General features: G+C 38.1%; 1 protein-coding gene and 3 long non-coding RNA genes across 10 annotated transcripts in view; 2 read left to right on the top strand and 2 right to left on the bottom strand.

Moving 5' to 3' along the window:
- Nucleotides 1–753: 753 nt before the first annotated feature.
- Nucleotides 754–7,458, top strand: LOC309478003. Its single transcript, XR_014198741.1, has 3 exons — nucleotides 754–882; nucleotides 1,016–3,347; nucleotides 3,467–7,458. It is a non-coding gene; the product is annotated as an uncharacterized lncRNA (long non-coding RNA).
- LOC309478064 lies at nucleotides 7,352–9,600 on the bottom strand. The gene is made up of 2 exons (XR_014198800.1): nucleotides 8,503–9,600; nucleotides 7,352–7,575 (listed from the first exon to the last, which is right to left on the bottom strand). It is a non-coding gene; the product is annotated as an uncharacterized lncRNA (long non-coding RNA).
- A 958-nt stretch (nucleotides 9,601–10,558) lies between these two features.
- Nucleotides 10,559–25,503, top strand: part of LOC309477828 (rho GTPase-activating protein 26-like) — a 113,572-nt gene continuing 98,627 nt past the window's right edge. For 5 of the 7 annotated variants that reach the window (XM_082141269.1, XM_082141272.1, XM_082141268.1 and 2 more), the window contains exon 1: nucleotides 10,559–11,073. In XM_082141269.1, coding sequence (XP_081997395.1) covers nucleotides 10,920–11,073 — 154 coding nt within the window. In that variant the 5' untranslated portion in view covers nucleotides 10,559–10,919. The remainder of the gene's footprint in view (nucleotides 11,074–25,503) is intronic. The other 2 variants (XM_082141271.1, XM_082141270.1) reach the window with 1 other exon arrangement.
- LOC309478001 lies at nucleotides 19,180–23,003 on the bottom strand. The gene is made up of 2 exons (XR_014198739.1): nucleotides 22,183–23,003; nucleotides 19,180–21,597 (listed from the first exon to the last, which is right to left on the bottom strand). It is a non-coding gene; the product is annotated as an uncharacterized lncRNA (long non-coding RNA).

Raw genomic sequence — 25,503 nt, 5'->3', positions numbered from 1 at the left:
TGTCCATGATTTATTAAAACGAGGGAACAAATAAGTCGTCGTAACAACAAATTAGTATATCGTAATAAAAAAAATGGATCATCAGAATACCTAAATTACGTTGCTTGGAAAAAAGTTTTTGCCTCAGTCAGTTGAAGGGATGGTACAATGTGTGCACATGATCAGGATGGCATGGCACCAGCTCTGTCAGGAAAAACAATGGCAATGCAGATACTTTTCCTAACATGACAGTAGACTGGTTGTAAAACTGCAGTGGTTTATATAGTAGTGACATTTGATGCAAAGATATACTTTGACCTTTTAAAAATAGATTATTTTTAAATGGATATAACTACATTTAAAATAGAGAGAGAGAGAGAGAGAGAGAGAGAGAGAGAGAGAGGTTTAAAATTAGAGGTTTAATTGTTTTTGATTTTCAGTGAATTCATTCCGGCAAGGATTGCTGGAAATTGAAACTTCTTTATCTTACTGATTTTTGTGCAGAACAAGCTTGCCCAGAGTTTTGTGCAGCCGTTTGCAGTGTGATACAGCAGATGTTTCCTTTGCAAGGAAGTGGAGCTTGATGTTGGTGTGACTTTTGGTGTGATGTTCTTAATGAGAAGGAAAATATGATTGTTGTATGGTTCTAGGTTGGACATGTGTGCCTCAAGTTCTTTAAATGCAGAGCCACCATGGAGTTCCAGAACCTGTGTGGATAGCCTGGTTTTAAATTTTCTGTCCAATTCTGAGATGTGCCTTGTGAGTAAGTGCTGTTGAATACACCTCTCAGCTGTTTTGACACTGTCTGATGGTCTGATAAGTCCACCTCAGGACTTCATGTTGATGAGGGTGTGTCCAAACTCATCTTGGAAAGAGCTCTCGACACTGAGTCCTGATAAACAGGTAGGGCAGTGAATCATCTTTGTAGCTGTTCTGACTACAAAGCCAGCTATGTATCCGACCACAGCCTCTTTAAACATGGACAGACTGGGAAGGCTTGCAGTGATATTTGTTTCCGTGTTCTCTTCTGCTTCAGGTTGCATGTCGCTTCGCCGAAATGACAACATATCAGAAGGCGTTGCCTCCAGTACCACTGTGCTGTCCAGTGGAGAGCAGTTGCCACTGGCTTTGATGGCATGTCTCACTACCATTCTTTTGAATGCTGTCTTGAACTGCCTCGCTGTGGGATTGTTGTTGCATCCATTAACTGAGCGAATGGCAGCGAAAAACAACTCAAGGTGGTCCTGGCTAAATTTGTAGGTCAGCAGATATTGTAACTGCGATGTCGGTGGTTTCACATACATGTCATACAATTGTTTAAAACTTTTTATTGCCACCAGGATGCCAATGAAGGCAGTTTTCTTCAACAAGGGGTCGTCCGTTAATGCCTGGCTCTTTCAATCCACTAATGTAATTGTAAGCTTCCAATAAGAAGGCAATGTTTTCATTAACAGGCCTCTGGGGACTTTTAAATCCCCTGGCGATGGGATTTCTGGAATTCATCAGATCAAAAAGGGCATCTGCCACACTGGCGCTTAGGGTCTGCGCAGCAAGGTTTACCTTCATTTTTTTACTTTGCCAATCTATATGAGCTGATCTCAGTTTGTTGCTTAGATGTAGCTCTTCGTCCTTTTGCAGTCGGTGTAAAGACTTGATGTATTCCCATTTTATGCTCTTTCCACAGGGATCTACAATAACCCCAAGGTGTTGCGCACCAGCTTTAGCATATGACAGACATCTAAGATGGCATGGATCCTTCTGTGACTGTGCGATGGATCTGGGAAACTGGGGTTCAGGTTTGTGAAATGCAAGTCTGCTCCAAGGTCCTTGAGCATGGAAAAATGTGTTGATGGACCATCACACGTCAAGGATACCACCCTTACTCCCACATCTGACAATCTATGGATGCATTGCCGCACCAGAGTAGCCCTCTCTCACCCAGTCATTCCATGTGTTAAAAAATATGCCACTGGAGCTTTCCAGTGGTCATGGATGCAGACAGCCATCAATACAAGTACCTCTGTTGCCATTGGTATGCCTTAATTTGTTATTTTTGTGCCAATTTCTACATAACCAGTTCTTTTGCCATCCCATTCAATGTGCTTCATAATGGACATTTCATCCATCATAAGAGCACAGAGCGTCTCCTGTCCCCTGGCCCAGAGTCCTGCATGGGTCCGATTTTGTAAATCCGCACCCGCCCATACCCGCAGTGCTTAAAACCGCATCCGAGCCATTTTCCGACAGCAGCACTAATTAAAATCCGCACCCGACCCGACCTGCTTTAAATAGAACCGACCACCCGACCCGCAAACGAAATAAAATCAGTTTAGACTATCACATTATAGACACACTTACAAAAATGTTTATTGCCAGGTCATACAGAAGTTATTACACGACAACTTCAGCCGAAGCTGTCAAAAGGCCGTACATGAAGAACATGGCTAACGTTACCACAAAACTGAGTAGCCTTATAACATTTTACCAATCGAACAGACGCGGCTACAACACTATATATGCCACGCAATTTTGTCTAGCCTACATCTGACAATTTTGGGTTCAAACACGCCCTGCACACCACACATACTTAACAGTGTTAAGTTATTTTAGCAACTTGAAATACAGGCATATTTTTGTAGATGTGTTCCTAAAAATATATATTTTTACGTTTGCATGTGATTGTTTTAAACCCGTGTTTAGACCTGTGTTTCCCCCGTGTCCGACCCGACCCGCACCCGTATCCGACACAGTTGGATATTTTTCACCCGTTTGAGCAAAATTGTACCCGAACCCGCGTAGGACTCTGCTTTGGCCTGTGCTGCTGATGATTTAGCTTGGAGAGAGGTTAGTACCTCTTCACTGAATCCAGGATCTCCTCCAGTGCTGCTGTACCACCTTCTTATTGTTGATGGGTGAGGTAAACCCAAGTTGACATGCTTGTCAATCCTGACATGCTTGTAGGCCTTAGCTGAATAGAATTGCAGTGTAAGTACAAATGACTCAAGGGCTGGGTGGTATTTTGTGTTACCATATTTTTCTCTCTTCAGGATTTCTAATGGCATTTCAAGCATGAATGCTCCATTCTCTGACAATAACTGAGATTCCCAGAGAGACTGAATGCTTCTCCTGTTTTTGTTTTTATTGTACATTCTGGATTTCTTTTTGTGATCTTTGATTGTTTTAATTGCTTTAATCAGCCTTCTGGTGAGGGTATTTGGACTGGCAAAGCAGTAGCTGTGCTCATTTGTTGTGGGAGCCTAAAGAGGATTATCAGTTGTGGTGTCAGAGATGTCCTCAATGCTGTCCAACACTGCCTGTGTGTCCCTTAATACAGGGGCCTTTCTGTTGGTCTGTTCCTAGAAAACAAGGTTTGTGTTCCTCTTGTATTAGAATTTATATTGACAATACGCTTTCTCTGATACTACTTGACCAAAAATGACTTAATCTAATCTGCTTTACTAAGCAATTATCTGTCTACCCTTTGCAGATGTGGAGGAAAACTGAATATTGATGGCACAGCATCTGAGAAAAGCCTGACTGTCTGTCCTGTCCTATCAAAACACTCAGTGATGTGATCAGAGCATAGGTGGGAGTAAGCAGATGGCCTGAAGTTTTTACAACCCATTCTCTCTTCCTGACAGGATCTTTTGGAAATCTACAAAGTTGTACACAAAAAGCCAAATAAAGTTTTTATTTACACAACATTATGCACATGGTTTGACAGTTTTTGAACATCACTTGATTAGAGCTGTTAAACTTCAAATGGTAGATAAACAATTTTAACAGTCAAATAAAACAATGAAATATTTGTCACTGAAGAAAAAATCCTTGTATATGTGTACTTAAAATATAGCTCTTTCTGATTGTGTTTTATTGATCAGTAGTTTGTTCAAATAAAGTGTTTGATTAGTTAGCAAGTACATGTTCAGGAAATGCATAATACAAATTGTATGGGTCAATGTAAGTAACGGTAAACGGACTCTGCAAAAAGCTCTTTTGAAGCTGTCAAATGGTGTCGCTATTGGACACTTAATTGTGATAATTGCTGCTCTGAGGTTTCTTATAGGCTACTGTTGACTGTTTTATCATTTTTTTAAGAAGCATTACTCTTGCCTCGGAGAAAACAACACGGGAATAGCGAGAATTGTGCATATAAATTACTACTTATAGGGCTTGAATTACAACCTGTGGGCAGTTTTTCTACATCATTTTGTGAACGTCGTTTACACTTGTATGCTGCACAGCGGGTCATCTTAAAAGTGCCGTCGGAGCTACCAATCTCTGTATAATGGCCGTTGGAGCCCTCTGCTGGTAGGGAATCGTAAGATGGCCGCTCGAACACTTCCGGTGGCTTCACTGCCTGCTGGCAGTTTAGAACGTCATGAGCTATCCAGTAATTATATAGATCAGTGGTATTAATACATTTTGTGAGAATGTCTAGCGTTATGGGTTGTCTGGTGTCAGGGCGGATGGGCTGGGATCGTAGAATCCCTTTGATCATGTTTGTGAATTATTTATCTCTGGGGAGGGAGCGCCGTAAATCAATTTGTGGAAAAATTGGATGCCGCTCATGTAACCTTTGATGGACCTGACTTGGAGGCCCTTAACGCTGTTCAGATAGAAGATAAATGAGGTGATTGAAAGGAGAGAAAAATCAGGAAACTGCATGTTATATAAGACGTGAAATGCTTTGAAATATCTCCATGCTGTCACGTAGGATTGGAGGGTTTCGGGGGAGACTGCTTGGAGGATGGTGTCGAGTGATGCGTCGAGAAGGGGTTTTAATGGGTGGGTTACGGGAATATCAGTTCTGATTCTGAATAGTGAGGTACTGGAGTTGGGAATTGGTCCGCCTCTGGAGCCAGCATCCTGAATTTCTGCCAGGATCTGTGCTCGGACAGGGTTAGATGGGATGGGCATCGGTGTTGCTGTGAAGAGAGAGTATTGTGTATTGCAGGAGAGAGCTGAAAGGCACATAAGCCGGGGCTGCGATTGTTGGCAGTAAACCTGCATAGGTTCGCTAGGAGGTGCAGCTGGAGTGGCTGATGGCATGAATGGAGAGGATTCCAGCGGTGATGCTTTCAGTTGGCATGCAGTAATGCATTGGGCTACACGAATGGATCACTGAATCAGATAGTCTAGTCCCATAGCGTCATGTTGGGTGTTCATGTTTTCATTGTTTTCAACGATTATACCTGTAGCGCTCACCTCACATATTATGAAGACGTTTGAGAGACAGGTCCTCTCTTACATCAAGGCTAGCATGTCAACTCAAATGGATCCACTGTAGTTTGCATATCAGCCCAACATGGGTGTAAATGATTCCCTCATTTACATGCTACAGAGGATACATGCACACCTGGACACTCCTGATGCATCTGTGAGGTTCACATTCTTTGACTTCTCAAGCACCTTCAATACAATCCAGCCTCGTCTGCTGTGTGAGAAGATGAGGAGAATGCTGGTAGATTCATCATTGGCCCTGTGGTGCATGAACTATATCCTGCATACCACAGTATGTGTGTCTGCAGAATAGTGTCTCCAATTCTATCCTAAGTAATAAGGGGGCGTCACGAAGAACCGTTCTGGCCCCGTTTCTGTTACCATCTATATGGTTGGTTGTTGTCGGCCTAATTAAGGGAGGAGAGGAGGAGGAATACAGGAGAACTATTAAGGACTTTGTGGTCTGGAGCGACCACAACCATTCAGGCCGCTCAACCGGAGGTAGCGTTGACATTAATCCTGTCAGATCGTCCATCCATTGACTGAGCGTGTACGGGTCAGCCAATCTGGTTCCATCCGTTAAAATTAACTTTTGCAAATAACAATCGCAGTCCTGGACAGTGAGTGACCTTGCACATTAAGATAAAATCGGATTTTCTCCAGTCATTGTTAAAAAAACAGTTAACAAAACTTGCAAACTAAAGTTAGTGAAGCGGCAAAAAGTTCTGCCACTACCTAAGCTCGGCCCACAAAAAAATGTCACCATGTTTACTAACTGAAAAGGGGTCTATAGTGCTGGTTTAGATACTCTGAAGTAGGAGCTAAATTAGTTCCTCCAAAAGGAGTTCCTAGAACTAAAATTGTCCACGAAACCACAAACAAGAGTCCACAAACGTATTAAGAAGGCTGGCTTTTCTGTAGGGACTGAATTCGACATGGCCCAGCTGGTGGCGGAGCGAAGAATACACTCTAAGCTTTGATCGATAATGAACAATTCCTCACATCCACTCCACGCCCTTGGGGTGATTATCAGCACCTTCATTCACAGACTGATCGCACCAAAGTAGCAGGAAGTCCTTTCTATCGGCGGCTATCAGATTGTTCATTGTGTTGTGATGATAACGAATCATCACTGGTACTGTAGGCTATCTATAGTTCATATAGTATCATCATTTGCACTTTTTTATCTTAGTACGTAGGTGAATTGCCCTAATGTGGGGCACTGCCTAATGTGGGACACCTAAGGTCTAGTGTTTGTAGGTCCCCCATAAATACATGAATGACAGTGAAACTATGGGTTAGACACAGCTGTGGTGTCCTGTGATCAAAATCACAGGACTTATCAAATGTCCAATCATATTTTAGGGTGGAGCAATCATCAAACAGGAGGCACCTTGTGTGAAGACCATCCGAAGGTTAGTGACATAGAGTTTTACCAAATTTGATATTAAGGAGTTAAATACATTTTAAACAAAGCAATCCTGCTACTTTTTAGCCTAATATGCTTATGAAATGTTTGTCCATCAAAAATAGTGTAACTTTGTGTGTATGAACTATATATTTGATATTTTTATCAAATTTCCTAGTGTCCCACATTAGGAAATTTGGTTTCCAAATCCGGGACAGCATGACCAGCCTAATGTGGGACAGTACTTCAATGAGTCAAAAATGTGTGGTGGGGCATGGTTTGTGGGACAGACATGGTTATTTACATGGTTTTAGTCTTGTAATGCAATATTAGAATACTGTTAATGCAGATTTTTTAACAGTTTAACAGCGCATTTATGAATTAAAGTTTGTTCAAGCTGTGTTTGTTAAGTAAACTGAACTAGATAATATTGTATTGTCGGTCTGATGATGTTCAGTTATCCATGTTTCATCCATCCATAACCAAGAGAATGACTAACTAAGATTTAAGAGAGAATCTAAAATAAAATAAGATTTTACTATTCTAAATGTATCAATGTGATTTTTGGTCTTTTATCATAGATTTTTCAGTGTCCCACATTGGGGACACAACTGTCCCACATTAGGAAGCTGCAGATTGTCTCAGACGACTTGCAATAAGAGCACTAATATGTCTATAATTTCTCTTATGAATGGGTTATCTGAATTTTCTCTTTTGATTTGATTAGGACACAGCCTGGGGTTTTTAAAATGGTATTGGGTGTGGATTTAATGTTTTGGTTACACATCGCAATATGTCACAGAAGTCTGAAGTGTAAAAAATGTCCCACATTAGGGCAACAACCTACTTCTGGGTCTCGAACTTCTTCTCCAGCTCGATGGTCTGGTCGTTGGAGAACCGAAACTGTCCGCCTTTCCTCTTGTGGAGAGGCCTCTGGATGAAGGGTGTCCACAGCAGGGGCTTCCCTACACACACACACATGCTCAATATCTGCTCAGAATCTCTGTCTGACAGCCTGAACATCCGTTGAAAGCTCGAGTTTATGCGTATAGCGCTCATTTCTTCGCTAAATGTTTATATTGTAGATCATACAGATTCGGAAATTGTTTGGGTAACACTTTATTTTGATGGTCCCTTTTGAACATGCTGTTTACTATAAGTAATTTTGCAACTATATGTCAACTAATTTTCATTAGAGTATTAGTAGACTGTCTGCTTAATATCTGCAAACACTTTATTGTGACGGTCCTCCAAAAGACACTCTACTGACTATAAGTAATTTTGCAACTACATGTCAACTTAATCTAACCCTAACCCTACCAGTCTATTAATACTTAACTAACACTCTAATGAGAGTTAGTAGACATGTAGGTGCAGCGTTACTTATAGTCAACAGAACGTGTAAAAGGGACCATCAAAATAAAGTGAAACCGTTGTTGGTTATGTGAGGTGCTGTGTTTTTGTGTGTTGAAGCTGCAGTGACAATGCAATTTCCTGTAAAGGATCAATAAAGAATTAACAATGTTTTGTGCGTATATACATCACAATTAAACTCAAAGTATAAAGAATGATAACAATGACCAGCTGACATATCATTTCTTATAAGGCAACACTTTATAATAAATATACAGTAAAAAAGTATTTACAAATAATTTGCAAACTATTAGTTAATTAATAGTTTATAAGCTAGTTGATGCATTAATAGACTATACAAACATTGGGCCTTATCATACAGTGCATAAAGTGTTACCCAATATAATTTATGTCCCTTTTTAGACACATGGTGGCAATATACTCCACATCAGAGATGCAGACAGTTGTGTTGGACCAATACATTCAAGACCAGCAGGCATGAAATGATATGAGTTCTTATGACACTGAGATATACTCACACCCAGGGAATATTTATCAGCCATCGGTAGAGACTCTCGCAACACAAGATTCAACAAGTTTCCTTTCTTTCTTAACCAGATATGTCAATTCCGCTGCCATATAGCCACACCAAAGTGAACTTCCCCAGCAGCGATGGCAATATGGTATCTGTTCTTCTTTCAGTTTATGTTATAAATATCTCTGCTTTTCATTAGCATTGCCTTAAATGGCTTCAGGAGATGCTGACAGGTTTGAACAAGATTCTGACTGAAATATATAGAGAGAGAAAGTGAGACAAATGCTGGAGTAAAGTTGGAGCAAGGAATTCAGGATGGTTCGGGGGAAAAGAAGTCTTACCCCGTCTCTGTTCCAGTATTTCTAAGCTGTCATTCACTGTAAAAAAGTTATATGATCAATAAATTATGACAACATATGTTTGTACATCGCTTTAACTCATCAAAATAAGTTATATTACAGTTTTTCTCAGTCGCTTTGGTGCATTTCTCACATCACTATTTACATTTGCACAACAGTTAGTTCAGCCTCCACAACATTTAATCATTTGTGCACATCATAGTAGCAGTTTCTCATTCCTTCCAACAAATTACAAATGCTTTTGGTCATGCATCAATTGCTTTCATACAACTCTCTGCTGTTTTATAACATTATCATTTGCTTATGTCATGTCAGTCAAAATTAACTATACTTGTGAATGCTGAATAGTCATTCCATATAAAACTAATAGTCCTCATTTCATTGCTTGAGTCATTACAAACACAAATGTTGAACTAGTTGTCAAAATCTGTCAAGCTAATTTTACTCATTTAAAAAAAAAATCTGAAAATGTCTCCTAAATTGAACAATTTCTCTCAGGTGAATTTCAGCTTTCAGACAGAGAGGAACGTCTGGATGTGCATGAATGATTACAGTACTATGTATGTTGTATGTTCAGTTCCAATATGTACTGCAATATTGTTTCCAGTTGTGCACAGCTCTACCCAAAGGGAGTTTATGTTTGTTGTAAATAAGGGTGTATTTTTTCTTTTGCACAATGCTGTGAACAAATTAGAATTGCAAAGAGCATATGCAGTTAAAAATGTGAAACATACATATTCAGTGTCTTGTACTCAGTTACGTCACTAAATACAGTAATGTGTAACTTTACTGTATTTTTCAAATGGCTGTGCAAATAGTATATAGTGCTGTCTTGAGCATTTTCAGGTAGTGTCACCAAGATCTGACTTTTTTGCATTGGAAAACATTTACAGAGTAAACTGTCATAATGAAAACATGACAAAGCCATTTGACTATCTTGTTCATAAACAATGGTGTCAGGACTTTTCATCTTGATGACACTGACACTTTCATTGACATGAATACTTGCTTTTGAGGAATGAGCTCTCCATTTTGAGCAAGTGACACGCTTTTGCAGGTTTTCAACTAGGTTTTGAGAACTGCATTAACTGTTGTGCAAATGTAAATAGTGATGTGAGAAATGCACCAAAGCGACTGAGGAAAACTGTAAGAAATGTTCAACTTTTTTTAGTTATAAGATTCATAAAAAAAATTTCAAGTCAGTTTAATGTAATTTGAGTTTAAATGACTTAAACATCCAAGTTGATTGCACTTACATGTAAGGCAGTAAAACAATTTTTTAATTGCATAAGCATAAATTAATCTGTGCACTACAAAGATAGCCTGGATAGATAGATAGATAGATAGATAGATAGATAGATAGATAGATAGATAGATAGATAGATAGATAGATAGATAGATAGATAGATAGATAGATAGATAGATAGATAGATAGATAGATAGATAGATAGATAGATAGATTGATTGTTTGATAGATTGTTTGATAGATTGTTAGATAGATTGCTAGACATACAATGGGTTTTACAGTGGGAAAATATGTGAACTGAACTATGAAATCCTCACATCGTAGTGACATCATCGCTCTTGACCATCCAACCAATCACGTTCTTATCCTGTCGCATACAAAGCGTGCGTACCGCGTTCACAGCCCGCTCCGGAATCCAGCGACACCATTGGCCGAAAGACATGCCAATCACAGGATTATCCGCTTCATGGTAGGTTGGTACAGACGCGTTTAGAAACGCCCAAGCAGGAGTCCGCAATTACCGCGTTTTGTTTTATCATCACCCTACAGACGAACATTATGACGTCGTCATGAGAAGCGCACGGGTATTCCGTGGATTCCCTTGATAGACAGATCGCTTCAAATATTTAAGATTTTTTCTCTCCAGCAGCGGCTTTGTTGAAGAGATGCACTTGTGATTTTTGTCAGACTGCATCCGTTTCCGACTACAGCTATGTAGTTTCCACTTCTATGCCTTTTATTATTAGTTAAAGTTGCGGTTAAGTTGCATCTGCATTGCATTCCTCTCTTGTCCTGGACTGAGGAACTGGAGTAAGAATGGGATTGCCTGCGTTAGAGTTCAGCGACTGCTATTTGGACAGCCCGCAATTCCGAGAGAGGCTGAAGTCTCATGAAATGGAATTAGAGAAGACCAATAAGTTCATCAAGGAGCTGATCAAGGATGGGAAAGCTTTAATTCAAGCCCTGAAAAGTAAGAGAATGTTTGCTTTGCTTATGAATGTTGGGGGCATGTACTTTGTTTATTAATCTGTAACAGATTGCTTATTACACAAGACAAGGAAACAATTTTCGATTAATATATAGTCCTTAAAGAGTAAGTGATTGTTTTATGTCAAGACATGATAGTAGAGAGCTTAACATTTGTAAAACTACCTTTAAGTGTGTTTCTTTTGAATAATCTGTCGATTTTAAGACAATCATAAATTATTATCACATCCAGTTGCCCCAAAAAGTCACACTTAAAAATGTCTGAATGTCATTTAGCCTTAAGGACAAATTCCCAGGGCTATTTTTTTGTTGTTGCAATTATTTGAATTACAATTAAGTCATTTCCCTTCAGGTTTACACGGGTGTTCTTGCAGAATACTAGAATTCATTAACTTGAACAGGTTCAACTAACATTTCAGAAGTGCATCACACGGTCGGCTCGCAGTGACCCACAGATACAGACCCGCCTGCAATTTCCACTCCACTCCCCATTACCTTTCAAAACAAACACACCGAGTCTGACCCTAGCAGAACAAGCGCTTACTAGAACTTACATCCAGTCCTAGCAGAATTAATACCAAACCGGCTCTCTGTGTTGACCCAAGAGACATGTCCTAAGAAGTAAGGTGTTGAATACAATACCGAGGCGTGTCACTGCTCCCGAGTTTGACAGCTTCAAATTCCTCAGGGTTTGTCATATAAAGTTGCATAGCTGGAAAAGCCTCCTCTTTGATGTGGTTTGAATAAGTCCTGAATAATCCCTGAAAATCAAGATGTTTGCTTGTTAAGTTTCTCTTGCTTCTCTATTACACTTTTTGGTGTAATACAAAATGTATGAATGACAAATGTATGAGATTTCCACCAATTTGCCTAACATAAAATAATTACAAATAGTCACTGTGTTGGATTTCACACGAGACCAAACCCCTCCAGTCCTCTTTATCCATTGCTGATGTTTTGCTCCACTCAATTGCTTATGTGATGTGTGACCTGTCATGAGAGAGACTTGCTTCATAAATACTTAACACACTAACTTGTTATTTTGTGTCAACATAGAGCTTCTTCCCACAATCTGAGACCTGAAATCATGTTTAATACCCCCCACGAACAGTAATTACAGGTCTAGTACTCCACACAGATGTATTTTTGATATCCTAATTGACATTAAAAGACAGAGAATGAGTTGAGGTAGGTTCAAAGGTTATAAGCAAATGTTCTCAGCAACTCATGTTTTGGCAACACCCAAATTATGGCACGAGGAAGGACTGTTTTATAGGGGAAGCATGTCATTTTTTGACATGTATGGTGTAGTAGGGTAACAGTAATTGCTAAGGTATTGTTATTTGTCTAGCTATTGTTTTTCCAGGATATTTTGGTCCTGTCTTCAATATAAGGATATGGGATTTAAATACAATTGCGAACCAAGTCTCTCTTTTTTAAAATAAAGTTAATATTTAAAGTTAAATATGTACCAATACATAAAGTTAATGTGTACCAATATACATGCAGTCACATTTCTTCTGAATGATTCTGGCTTGTAAAGTTGTGAATTGGAGTTTAATCACTATTGTTTGGTTGCTATGTCCAAAGTAGACAATTCACACTTTTTGTAACTTTGTTACTCATTATTTCACAATGCTTGAATTCCCTATCGGTCTACCCTTCCTCTTTTTTTTTCTTTTTTTTACTTATGTAAACGTGTGTATGAGATTGCCTTGCTTGACTCATTTGTGATTTGCTTTGAGTTTTCTCCTCCTGTCCCGAGGGCTGATCACCTCTGAACCTGTCGAACCGTGCGAATGGCTGCTCTATGTCACTCTCTCAGTTGGGCTTGATCTATGAGCCCAGATCTGCAGTACGGTTTGAGCTGTGACTGATTCACACAACGTGACCTTCAATGGGCCTGTGCATTGCTGCAACACACTTTTTAGCATGAGAATGCAGCCTTTTCCTGGAATCATTTTTATGTTTTTTGGAGTGACTAACATAATGTTGTAGTTCATGGATTGTTGGAAAGTCAGGGTGCAAATTTACTGAGGGGTGTGACCCCCCTAAATAATGTTTGAAGGAGATATAAATAAAATAAAAAACCCTGCAGTCAACAATTTTATCACTTAAAACTCATCTTTTGATAATCAAAATGACATATTTAAACGTTTTTTTCTTTACTGTAAAAATAATTTCTTCATGCCTTAAAGGGATAGTTTGCCTAAAAATGAAAACTCTGATTATATTAATTACATTAATGAACATTAATTACTCATTCTCATGTCGTTCCAAACCCGTAAGACTTTATTCATCTTCGGAACACAAATGAAGATATTTTGAATGAAATCGGAGAGATTTCTGTCCCTCCATTTGACAGCTGTACGCAACTACCACTTTGACACTTCAAAAAGTTCAAAAAGAAATCGTAAAACTAATCCATATAAATTGAGTGATTTAGTCTAATTTTTCTGAAGAGACTCGATCGATCACTTCATATGATGATCAGATTTAATTTAGGCTTTTATTCACATATAAAAATTCATTTACTGGAAGCTTAAGCATGTTCTCTTGACATGTGAGAACCAATGAGGTTCATTCTCGTGTTACGCAGCAAGTTTGAGTTTCAGCAAGAGGTTTGTTCTCGTGGTTCAGGTTCGGTTGAGCTTCTGTTTATGTTCGCTGATCAATGTTTATATGTGAATAAAATTCGACGCACCGAATGCTTTGATAGCATTAGCATAGCAATTGCTGAATGAATACGACATTATAGAACATTTAACATATATAATTTAACATATCTGAAATCCCAGCCCAGTTTCAGTTAAATTTAGTTTGACTAAATTAAAAGAAACAAGTTTTTAAAACTCAAAACAACAAAACAATTCAGATTACTTAAAGTGTGTCAGTTTTGTGAACTCAAAAGAAGAGAAAATAACTGAACTTTTATGAGTATTTAGAAATTTTCTCTTCTTTTGAGTTCACAAAACTGACACATTTTAAGTAATCTGAATTGTTTTGTTGTTTTGATTGAACTAATTTGTTTAATTTAAGTTTACTCAACTCAAACCAATTCATTATTTTGAGCATTATAGGGTTTATGGTAATTGATATGATTAGCCTTTGGCTCTAATGATTCGTTGAATTTAATAAAAAAAATTATGGTAAGTGGTTGCACACAATTGATTTTAGCTACATTTAAACAAATGCATTAAGTTGAACTTATTAAATTTTAGTTCAACTTAATGCATTTGTTTAAATGTAGCTTAAATCAATTGTGTGCAACCACTTACCATAAAAGAATTGATTAAATTCAACAAATAATTGTTTTCAGTGTACGTTATCAAACAGCTAATAATGTGTTCCCGTTCGACATCTCAGAGTCAGAGAGCTGCCTTCTAAAAATCAGCATCTTTAGACATAATGATAGGAAAAGCTCCGGCACGCAAGTTGACGGGATTGGTTACAAATTTGTCACGGTTGGGGAGAGGGGCGTTTTTGAGACTGCATATGGTATACTGCAGTTTTAATGAGAAAATACTGCACTGTTTTGTCTTAAAGCATATTAAAAACTTGATTTTCACCACAGGGGGCCTTTAGAAAGTTGAGTTCACACACTGCAGAGGTTATGAACGGAAACATGCTCCCAATGGACGAGGCTGTTTTCACACTGCACAGCTGTGAATGGGGAAAAGATACATTCGGTGGTGCTAAGTGAGGGCACATCCACAGATTAATGCATGAGAGGAGAACAAAGAAACAGCGTGTGTGTTGTGCTTGGTTTGTGCTGTGTGAGGAGTGGGCTGGAGGGGAAATTAGGGCAGCCTCCTCTTGATAATTATTGTCGCTCTATAATCTCAGCCCTCTGTGTCCGGAGGCAACCTGGCGTAGCTTCAGTCTGTCGCGTTGAGCATGAGTAAAGCAGGATTATCGTTTGTAGGATTATCACATATCCTCTTTAATAAAGAAACTCTGATATACTATGAGATTGTAATTGCATGAGGTGTGCTCTTAAACCCAGGATTACTATCAATCAATCAATCAAGTGTCTTGATGTCACCATCTAAGTGATGGTGTTGCCTCCAGATGTATTTATAATGTATGGTTGGCATGTTCCCTCTCTTAAATTAATTTGTCCTCTGGCTGGTAATTGTAATACATAGCCAGTTGCCATAAAGTATTATTACTGGAGAAATACTGTATGAAATATGAGTTTGCATGATTATTACTATTGCTCATATATGAGGTCATATCCCTAAACATAAGTTTTAAACTTTTTTTTTTGTTACTCGCCATCCTGTGCCGTCCATCTATATTTGATATTTTTCACATTTTCATTCACATTTTCTTCAGAAAATATATATTGGATCCACATAAGTTATAGGCTGATAATAGATGGTTGATATTGGATTTACATGCTCATTTCTATATTTTTACATTTCGATTATAATTGCTGTCATCTAACACTCACATAAAGTTAATCTTTAAAAACACCTGCAATTTAATTGCTCTTTTGAATATAATCTTTTGCTCGTGTCAAAATGAAAATACATTTATATTTTTATACTGTTCATTATAATGTTGGGATTGTATGAATGTATGAATTATTTTAGTTTTTTGTGTTTTATTTTTAGAAAAACATAGTATTGAATTTTAATTTAGTCCATCAGTTATTGGCCACAGCATGAAAATAATTATTGTCTTGTCCTATTGGCCAGAATTTTTAAATTCGGTGCATCCTCAGAAAATCCACAAAAAAAAATATTTTAAAGCAGCACTCAGTAGCTTCGGGACTTCTTCGCTGTATTCTCGCTTTTTGCTCGCAGGTTTCTCTCTAGAGCTCCCCCCACAGCTTCGGAATAGATATTTGACAACACTGTTGTAAAAACTCGTTGGTGATTCTCAGACACCAGAGGCTATAGATCAACGACATCAAAGCAGATGGGACATTCTTTAAAACGTCTTCTTCATTCGGGTTCGGACAGCGTGAGGGAGCGCAATAATGACAGCATTTTAGCAGATTTCTTTTGGCCGTAAAGCAATTCGTTACATCGCGAGACCTGATATCACGCGAGACTTCCTGACGCAGCGGCCGGCGGCCCGCCGGCTCAAAGTTGCAAGTGCGGATTTTCCGCTCACGGGCACCAGGGGGGTGCGAAACGACCACCATTCAACCCGAAATAAGTAATATAACCATTCCAATGACTCCGAAGCTGTTCAGTTAAGGTAAAAAAAGTTACTTAGTTCGCCTTTAAGTGTTAGAAGCTTGTGTTGGTCTTTAGGTTTATAATAAAAAGTTTGAGGTTAAAGGGAAAAAAGAGAAGGGAATCATTATGACCTTGTTGGGTTTATTTTAGATCATGCAGTGGAAAAGGGTATAGGGTAACATCCTCTTTCCAGGCAGGAAAAATAAACCATTCAGGACTCTTTAAGAATGTTCCAGGTTTTAAGTGTGTTTTTTATATATATGCTCTTGCTAAAGCTTAACTTGTATTGAAGCAGCAGCATTCCTGAATGTTTAGGCCTGCTTCTTGGATGCAGAATTTAGCCTATAATCATTTTATTTTCTGTAGAGTAAAAAAAAAAAAAAAAAACTGCTGCTCACAGCTTCTTTGAAGTGTCAAGAGGCATAACATTTGTGGAGAAGGGGCAATATATTGACTCATGGCTACTTGTTTGTGGTTTTAGGCCGTCTGCTCTGGGATATGCTGTGAAGTACAAGGCCGTTAGGTAATGGGCTGGGATTCAGGAACGCTCCACACTTTTGATGCATTGGTCTTTGCACACACATTCTCACAGGCTAAGACTTCCTGTTTAGTTCAGTGCTCCACAATTGAGTGGCCACTTTGACCAAAACATCCTTCATGAATTCATAGCATGTGTCACAATCTCGCCATGCTACAAATTGCGCAACCAATCTTGTCATCTCTGTCAGCCTCAACTGGGTCAAGTTTTAATTTTTACATTTTAACATTTAAATATTTCTGCCTAACAAAATGAAATAGTTCACACAAGCATAAAACAAAATCTTTTGTTATATTTACTTACTCTCTTGTTGTTCCAGAAACCCAACCTGACTTTCTTTGTTCTGTCAAACACAAAAGGAGATATTTGGCAGAATGTTTAAGCTGTTAAAGGGATAGTTCACCCTGAAATGAACATTAAGTCATAATTTACTCACCCTGGTGTTGTTGTAATGGATGTAATGGATGTGTTTATGGTTGTAATAGAGTCTCACAAATGTACAGTCGAGTGCAAAAGACCAAGGTCAGGATTTCTGGTAAATAGTAGATTCGATTTTGCTTTGTTTTTCATTAAACCCTATCGTATGCCCACAGAACACTTGAAATATTGGGATAAAAATAAAAAATAAAGAAGCTTGATGCTGGTCGCTATTCACTGCTATTATATGGACGAGTACAAGCGGGAGATTTTTTAAATATTCTCCTTTTGTGATCTGAAAAAGAAAGAAGGGCATACAGCATTAGAACAACACCAGGGTGTTTCTTAGAGGTTGAATTCATATCAAAATCTGCCAAACTTCCAATACTACTTCTGAATAGGATGTCTACTTCATAAATTGTATGAACATTTTGGAAATAATGGTTCAAATCACCCAAACCACATATGGAAATGGAGGCGCCCTTATATGGGCAGTAATGGAGTCTGGTTGTCACCTAGGGAAAAAGTTTGGTACTGCACCCAAACAAAACTGACACTTAAGGGTTAAACCTTTGACAAAATCACACCAGAACATTTTAATCTGAGTTGATTACAAATATCCAAATTGATAGTTTGCATATAAACACTGATGTTTATGGTAGCGGTTACCTTTTGAAAAGAACTTAGCGCTTCAAATAATGATTGTATTTATCACATTGTTACGCCACTAAGTCATTGAATCTTTCGTTCAAGAGATTCGTTCAAAAACGCTGATTCATTCAATAATGAAACAAGTGAAGTATTTATGAGTGTCACTGAATCATTCCTCCAGTCCATTTTTTTAAAAGTAATTCATTCTAAATAATGTAACATTTTTAAATAGACTGCGGCAAATAATATTTTGTCAGAACCTTTAGTAAATTACATGTTATTTCAGAATCATGAGAGTACCGTGCAGCAAAAAAAATAAAAAATAAAATAATTATTCTCAGATTATCCAGAATTGTGCTGCTCTAACACATCTTATAACTCTGCGTATGCTCTTCATTATAACTTTTAATAAAGAGCAGCTTGGACATTCTTAAAAATTGATTAATTAAAGAAAGAGTGCCATACAGGTTTATAACAGTATGAGAGTGGGTAAAGGATGACAGAATTATTTTTTTTTATTTTTTGGGGGGGGAAACAGAACCACCTCAAAGGTAAAACGATGCAGGAGCTCTAGATTTCTTGTTATGAACCTGACCTGTGGACTTGGATGAACTTTTGCTTGAACACGACCTGTGTTGACTCAGGCTTCGGCAGGTTTCATTGGTGAGCTTTGCCAGGGCTTTTTAATTAGAGAGCCACAGCAGTCAGGGGTTGAGGAACCATGTGCGGTTTGGAAGCCAGTTCAGCCTGTGTGAGATTTTGTGTGCGTGTGCCACATCTTAAGTTCTGTTACACATTAAATTGATCTTATTTTAACATTCTCCTGGTGTACCATAAAAGTTAATGAGTGGAGGGCAGAGAGAGGACACAGGAGATGTTTTCTTGGATTGCTTCATGACTGTGTCCTCATTGCTTTCCAGCTGGATGTGAAATGCACTTAGGTACTGTACCTGCACAGGAAATTATTCCAGCAGTTCAGTGAGTTTAAAGGAATAAAAGAGCCAAAAGAAACTTTTGAAGCCTTTATATTAGATATTCCTTTAAGAAAAAGAAAAAAAACATTCTCATATTCTACTATAGACTTGTAGTACTGCAAATATAATAGTAATACTACTACTTGAATTAGAACATGGATAGTCCCGGTCCTTGATTCTGAACTCTGTGATGTGGACCTAAGGGTCTGGAATAAATAATTAATTAATAATAATAAAAATAATAAGCACTGTGTAGCCACAGTTTACAGTGAATTTAGTTGTGGGGATTCTTGGGGCTTATTGCTTTATTAATCACATTTTTATTTAAAAAAAAAAAAAAAAAAAAAAAAAAAAAACTATAAGGCAGTTTTTACATCAACTTTTCAAATTATGTTTCCAAATTATGTTAAAGTCCCCCTGTGGTGTAAATCCAGCTTTTAATGCTGTTTATATGTCTATGTGGTGTTTTTAATATGCTTTAAGACAAACCATGTGCAAATTCATAAGTCAACACCAATGCTGAGTATTTTCTCCTTAAAACTGCAGTGAACCAAAGACAGTCTCAAAAACACGGTTTAAAATCGCTGGTGTTCCTGACATCACAAACGACCTTGTAACCAATCAGGTCAACGTGTGATCGTCAGCTCTGAGCTGCTGTGAGTGAGTGGAGGCGGGGCTCATTTGCATATTCATAGAACCGCGTATATTAAATGAGGCAAAGGTGTAGAGTTACATTCAAGCAATTTTAAGGCATGAAGAAATTGTTTTTTCAAGGAAATAACGTTTAAATATGTAATGTTGATGATCAAAGATGAGTTTTAAGGGACAAGATTATTCACTACAGGGGGACTTTAAAATACATTAAACAATGAAGACAACAGGTTCAAAATATAATGCATATGTAATATATTGTGCATAAAATTATCAAAATGCTCCTCTCTAGAGTTATTTTTTTCTAACCAGTTAGAAATTAGAAACAGTTAGTTAATTAACAAGCTTTGAACATTGAATGGCTTTCTTGAGGTAAATGTAATGTTGCGTTACTGTTTACAAGCTGCTCTATTGACGTCTTTCCACGGTTGAAACAGTGATTTAGAGTTGTACTGCTTCTTTCTTTTTTATCTTCTGAAGTTCATTCATGTTTATTGTTTGTGCTTTAACTATAGGTTCACTTTGTGCTCCGTGCTGCCACTTGATCGGAGTCAAAAACAGCGATCTATCACACCAAATTAAGGAGCGCCAAAACCACATTTATTGTTGAATTTCATACGACAACGTTGTCAAAACGATCCTTGTTCACATGGATCCACAAAATGACTAAAAACGTATTATGCTGCCAAGCCGATGTTACTTTGTTATAAAAACACTATGCGCCTGAGTTTTGAACACATAATATGCATGACATCACCGTTTTCTCAAATGTGCGTGGTTGTAGTTTACATGGAGATGAAAACGGTATAGTTTTGTTCTACAACTGCACACACTCAGACCCCAAACGTTCTTATCTAGTTACTTATTAGAAACATACGTTTTAAAAAATAAACATAACTGCTTCAAAGTTCGTGTTTTTGGTATGGGTGTGTGTACTTTATGTTGTAACAAAACTTCAAAGTATCGTCAAGTTATGTTTACCACAGCACAGACCCTATTTTAGACAAATAACTGAACTTTTGCGTTAGGGAGTGAAACTTTAAAAAAGACAAACCCTTTAGGCCTATTTTACATAATTTTCTGTCACTGTTCTTATTGGGAATGATTTATTGTGCATACTTTTTAGTAACATTTGTTTGACCTTGCAAGTTTTGATGAAATTGTCATTTGCTGGTTTCCTGTAATATGACTCACTTCTCTGATGTGCAAGGCCATGCTGCAGTTTAGCAGAATCACATTCAGTATACAACACACACTTTTCACATTCCAATCAGCAACTGATCAATAAAACCCTCGTCCCACAGAAGAACATGAATCTGGCAATGTTTTATTAGGTGGTTCTATTGCGTATCGTGGCGTTTCTGAAATTAAACGTCCAGTGAGTGGCGTTAAAGGTTAATGCTCTATTGCATTGTTGAAGGATTAGAAAAGAAATTAAGGTTTTTGAGGAAAACATTCCAGTTATCAACGTCCAAATCAAAATTCAAAAGTCCAAATTCAACCCGAAGGTCCAAATTGCAGTTTCAATGCAGATTTCAAAGGCTCTACACGATCTCAGCCGAGGAATAAGAGAAAGAGAAAAGATAAAATATTGGTCATATTGACGTAGGCGTAGTGTTTACAAAGCGAATGTGCAAAGACTTAGTCAAACGCCCTTTACAAAAAATAAATAAATTAATAAAAGGTAAAACAACAATGTTGGATGATTTTGAAGTTGGAGGAGAAAATGAGATTGAGTTTTTCGCCTTACCCTACATTTTTGTATTGTATTATAGTATTGACCGCGTGACCTTTCCAACGTGATTATGAAATGCGTGAAGTCATGGATGTGCAAGACGAGCATTTGTGGCAAATGACCCTTATTCCTCGGCTGGGATCGTGTAGAGCCTTCGAAGCTGCATTGAAACTGCAATTTGGACCTTCAACCTGTTGGTTCCCGTTGAAGTCCATGGAGAAAATTCCTGCAATGTTTTCCTCAAAAACCTGAATTTCTTTTCGACTGAAGAAAGAAAGACAGGAATATCTTGGATGACGTGTGATGAATCAGTTATCAGGAAAATGTAATTCTGAACTAATCCTTAAAGCTGCCGTCGGCAAAAAATTTTTGATCATATTCAGTGTAATCGACACTATAATCCGACAGAACAACATAAATAAGGTGGTTTTAGAAAAAAATCCGAGCTTCTAACTCCACCTGGAGCGTGTTATTTGTTTTGCAAAAATCCAGCGCTCCCGCTTCATCAGGTCCAATCAGCGCAGGGGGGTGTGAGATCTGACTGTCAATCACAGGTCGTGCACACGCCACAGACCCCCCCTCACTCGCGCACGTTAATATCACATGCACACGCCACGCCTGAAGTTCGCCTGGAGATTGCATGAAGCGTGATGGCGGAGAGAAAATCTACTAACAAGCTTCCAATTCCTCGGTTATTGCTATCTATGGATAGATTAGCCAGGGCAGCCTACCTCCGAGTCCATGGTGTTGATAGATGCTGAAGAGACGGACGCGTTCACAGAAAATCAGGTACACACGCACAGTGACGCACTGACGAGCACGACCTCGATGGGAGGGTGCTCGCTGGTAGTGGGGAGGGGCGTGAGAGTTGTAAACATTCGAAATTTTGGCTAATCGACCCAATCTGCCAGACTTGCCGACGGCAGCTTTAAACAAAAAATGGGATAAAACACATTTGCTGATACAGACACAATATTTTAGCTGTCTTCTACATGTCTTTGAGCTCTTTTATTGTGACTCGTGTTTCACAGGACTCATACTGCATGCAAAGCCCAAATCTGTACCAAAAGAGCTTCCGAGCAAGTTTACTACATCAGCAAAACATGCGTTTTGAGGTCACAACATAGTATTGTTCAAAGAAAGTGTGAAAATAAGTCTTTATTTGATAATCTGCCCCGTAATCATAATTTGCTTTGAAAAGGAATAAAAGTTGTTTCCGTTTTGCTGCCTCTAGTGTTCATCTGAAAACTTTTTTGTATAGATACGTCTTTGGAGTTCTGCAAACATGTCGGTAGAGGCTTGCTTTTCCAATGGGCCTGGGTTGAGGAAAAGAGTGTTGGAAATAAGCTTACCTCAATGAACAGTTTACCAACACAATGGAAATTCAAACCCAAGTTTTGGCCTCAAGCGGTACATATAATTCCATTCCATGAACTCTGACTTGTCTGACGATGAGCAACCACAGTAACTAATAGCATGCTATCATTATACCACAGGCTCTGTTTAAAATAACAAGTGTCCAATTGGTTAAATGTTCTCTTATATGTAGAAGTGCAGGCAGGCGTAGAACTAACATTCAGTTGGCCGAAGCACTTCTGTGTTTTGCTCACAGCTCTAATTGCAACCCGCCGCACTTGGGCTTCATTAGCGTGTTGCTGAGACTTGCTGTAGGTGTCACGTTCAGCATTTTCCAGTATTTGCTGTCTCATTGGTGAGGAAAGCAAAACGCAGGTGTTTTTTCGACATTTAATTCAGACAGATCATTGTGCCAAATATTGCCTGACTGCTCCACAGTCAGGCCTTTCACTGTCTGTTATACAGTAAAAACCTCTCTTTGGCTTTGGTGACGGCACAGGAACAAAGTGGAAGTGGGCGTTCAGGCATGAGACAGTACTGATATTGCTAAGAACACAGGCCTTTGTTCCATCTGACAATCCCAGAAAATGCTGTAAGCACTTTGGAATTTCGAAACGGATGTCTCTGAATTCTGCGTAACTGAAGGATTTAGAGATGAACATCACTGTTTGTTCTGTGATTTTTGCCTGCATAATATGTATATTCTTTCTCTTACTCATCAGTCACGTGATCCACAGTCACTGTCCCAAATTCCTCTTTTCTAAAGCTGTCAAATGTGTGGGCTTTGGGTAAAGTCCCCTTGGGTTATTTAACTCTCTCTGTGTCTTTCTGAATGCTGACTATTGTGGCCCGAGGCTGCTCTCCCATGTCCTAACTCGATGAGTGTAGAACCAGTGAGTCCCCAGGAGGAGCGCAGTAAGACAATGGGCCAGTGTTAGCAGGGCCTGGCTGGGCCGGACAGAACCGTTGAGGTCCAGATTGCTTGGAGATGAGGCAGGAACTTGAAATGTCCTGCCAGTGATCGATTGGTGATTAAGTTCTTCTCATTACATTTTCAAATGAAAGCTTGATTTTGCTGCTCTAAGTTACAGGTTACACTTTAAACCAAAGACTGCAGGCTCAACCGCTACAGCTACACTGAATGTTAAATCTGAAAAGCTGCTGATGTTAGGAAGAACTGTTTCAGACAGGTTCCAAAATTATTAATTAGGGAGAAAAAAAAGCACTGTTTTCAAGTAGTTTATTGTCCTCAACTTTTGATTGGTGCCTGAAGGTTTTCAGTTCACACTAGAAGAGTTTCACTAATGAACTGCTGGCCACTTTAATTTTGCAGCCTTTGTATTTATATTTTGTCAAAAAAAAAAAATATATATATATATATAATTTAGCAACATTATGACTTGGTTCCACAGACAGGGCTTAGATTAAGTCAGGATTAGGCCTTATTTCAATTAGTACATTTAAGTAGCTTTTATAAACGTGCCTTAGAAGAAAAAAAACAAAACATTACTGGTGTGCAACTTAAGAAATATCAATGGCATTGACATGAAACAATGAACCAATCAGAAAGTGACACAAAGAACCAATGAAAACAAGACACATGAACAGGGGAAGCACATGACTGGGTCACATGATGGGGTCAGGGAAATCACATGACAAACCTGGAACATGACACTTGGAAAACTTCAAAATAAAAGACATGAAAAAAGGTAACACTTTATTTTACAGTGTATTTGTTACATATATGTTACATGTTACATAGCCATAACAGCAAATTATGCATAATTGCATGCAACTAATCAACCAGATCCTATCCCTTGCCTAACCCTACAGTAAGTACATGTTGTTAATCTTATATAGCCTAATTACACTGTAACAAAGACACCTTAAAATAAAGTGTAACCGTACTTGATTATAATTTTAACTTTAGCTGTTTTATTTTACATTTAAAGGTAACATTTAAATATATTAAATTGTGACAAATATACAAATACATGACAAACAAGTTTCAATAGAAATTACATTTCAAATATTTTAGGTTACTATAAATGCTTGTCAGTACATTTAACAGTGCACTTTAACCATATTTAAAAATAAATAAAAAACATACAAATAAAAACTTTATAAAAGGTGCATATAAAGATATACTAAAGTCTATAATAAAGTGTCCAAAAACATTACATTTAGTTTGTGCTTAAATATATTCTTTCAAAATATGTTCTTTCTGTAATAAGTACTCTTTTGTAATATGCTAACATGTACTTCATCACAAGGGTTCTCCTAGTCCCAGGTAAAAATGAATCCCATTTTCTAGTGAGGGAATTGATGATTTGCTGGACTGAGGCAGTGTGAGAAGGAATTGACTCTGCTGGTCCTTCTGTGAGGGAAACGGATGAATAATTAACCAGGATCGTTGACTGGGCTGCAGAGAGTCTGTCATCGGCTCTTATCTTCTCTTACAGACTTTTACTGGCCGGGCCGTCAGTTTTAACAAATACGCTGTGTCAGCAAGCAGTCACAAGGGGCGGCGATCAGATACCTGATCCCTTTCAGCCACAGCGCAACTCTCATTACTGTAATAATTCTTGTATAGAATGTGAATTCATAGGAGAAGGGAAGTCTTTCTTGCTCAGAATCATGAGATTGGTTTTAAAAGCTATTGAATAGACTAATTGACTACATAATGTAGGCAGCACTTAGCTGAAATGTAAGTATGTATATATATATATATATATATATATATATATATATATATATATATATATATATAATGTCAAGGGTAAAAGTAGTAATTGAATGTGCAATTGTAGTGCACTTCAAATCGTATGAGTATATTTTTGAAGGAAAAAAAAACTGTACTTGCATATAATATTAATGAAATAAAAGGCCACTTAAGTGT

Source organism: Leuciscus leuciscus (genome assembly GCF_965113295.1).
Source record: "Leuciscus leuciscus genome assembly, chromosome: 16".
Lineage (NCBI taxonomy): Eukaryota > Metazoa > Chordata > Actinopteri > Cypriniformes > Leuciscidae > Leuciscus > Leuciscus leuciscus.
This window is presented reverse-complemented; position numbering and strand designations above follow the sequence as displayed.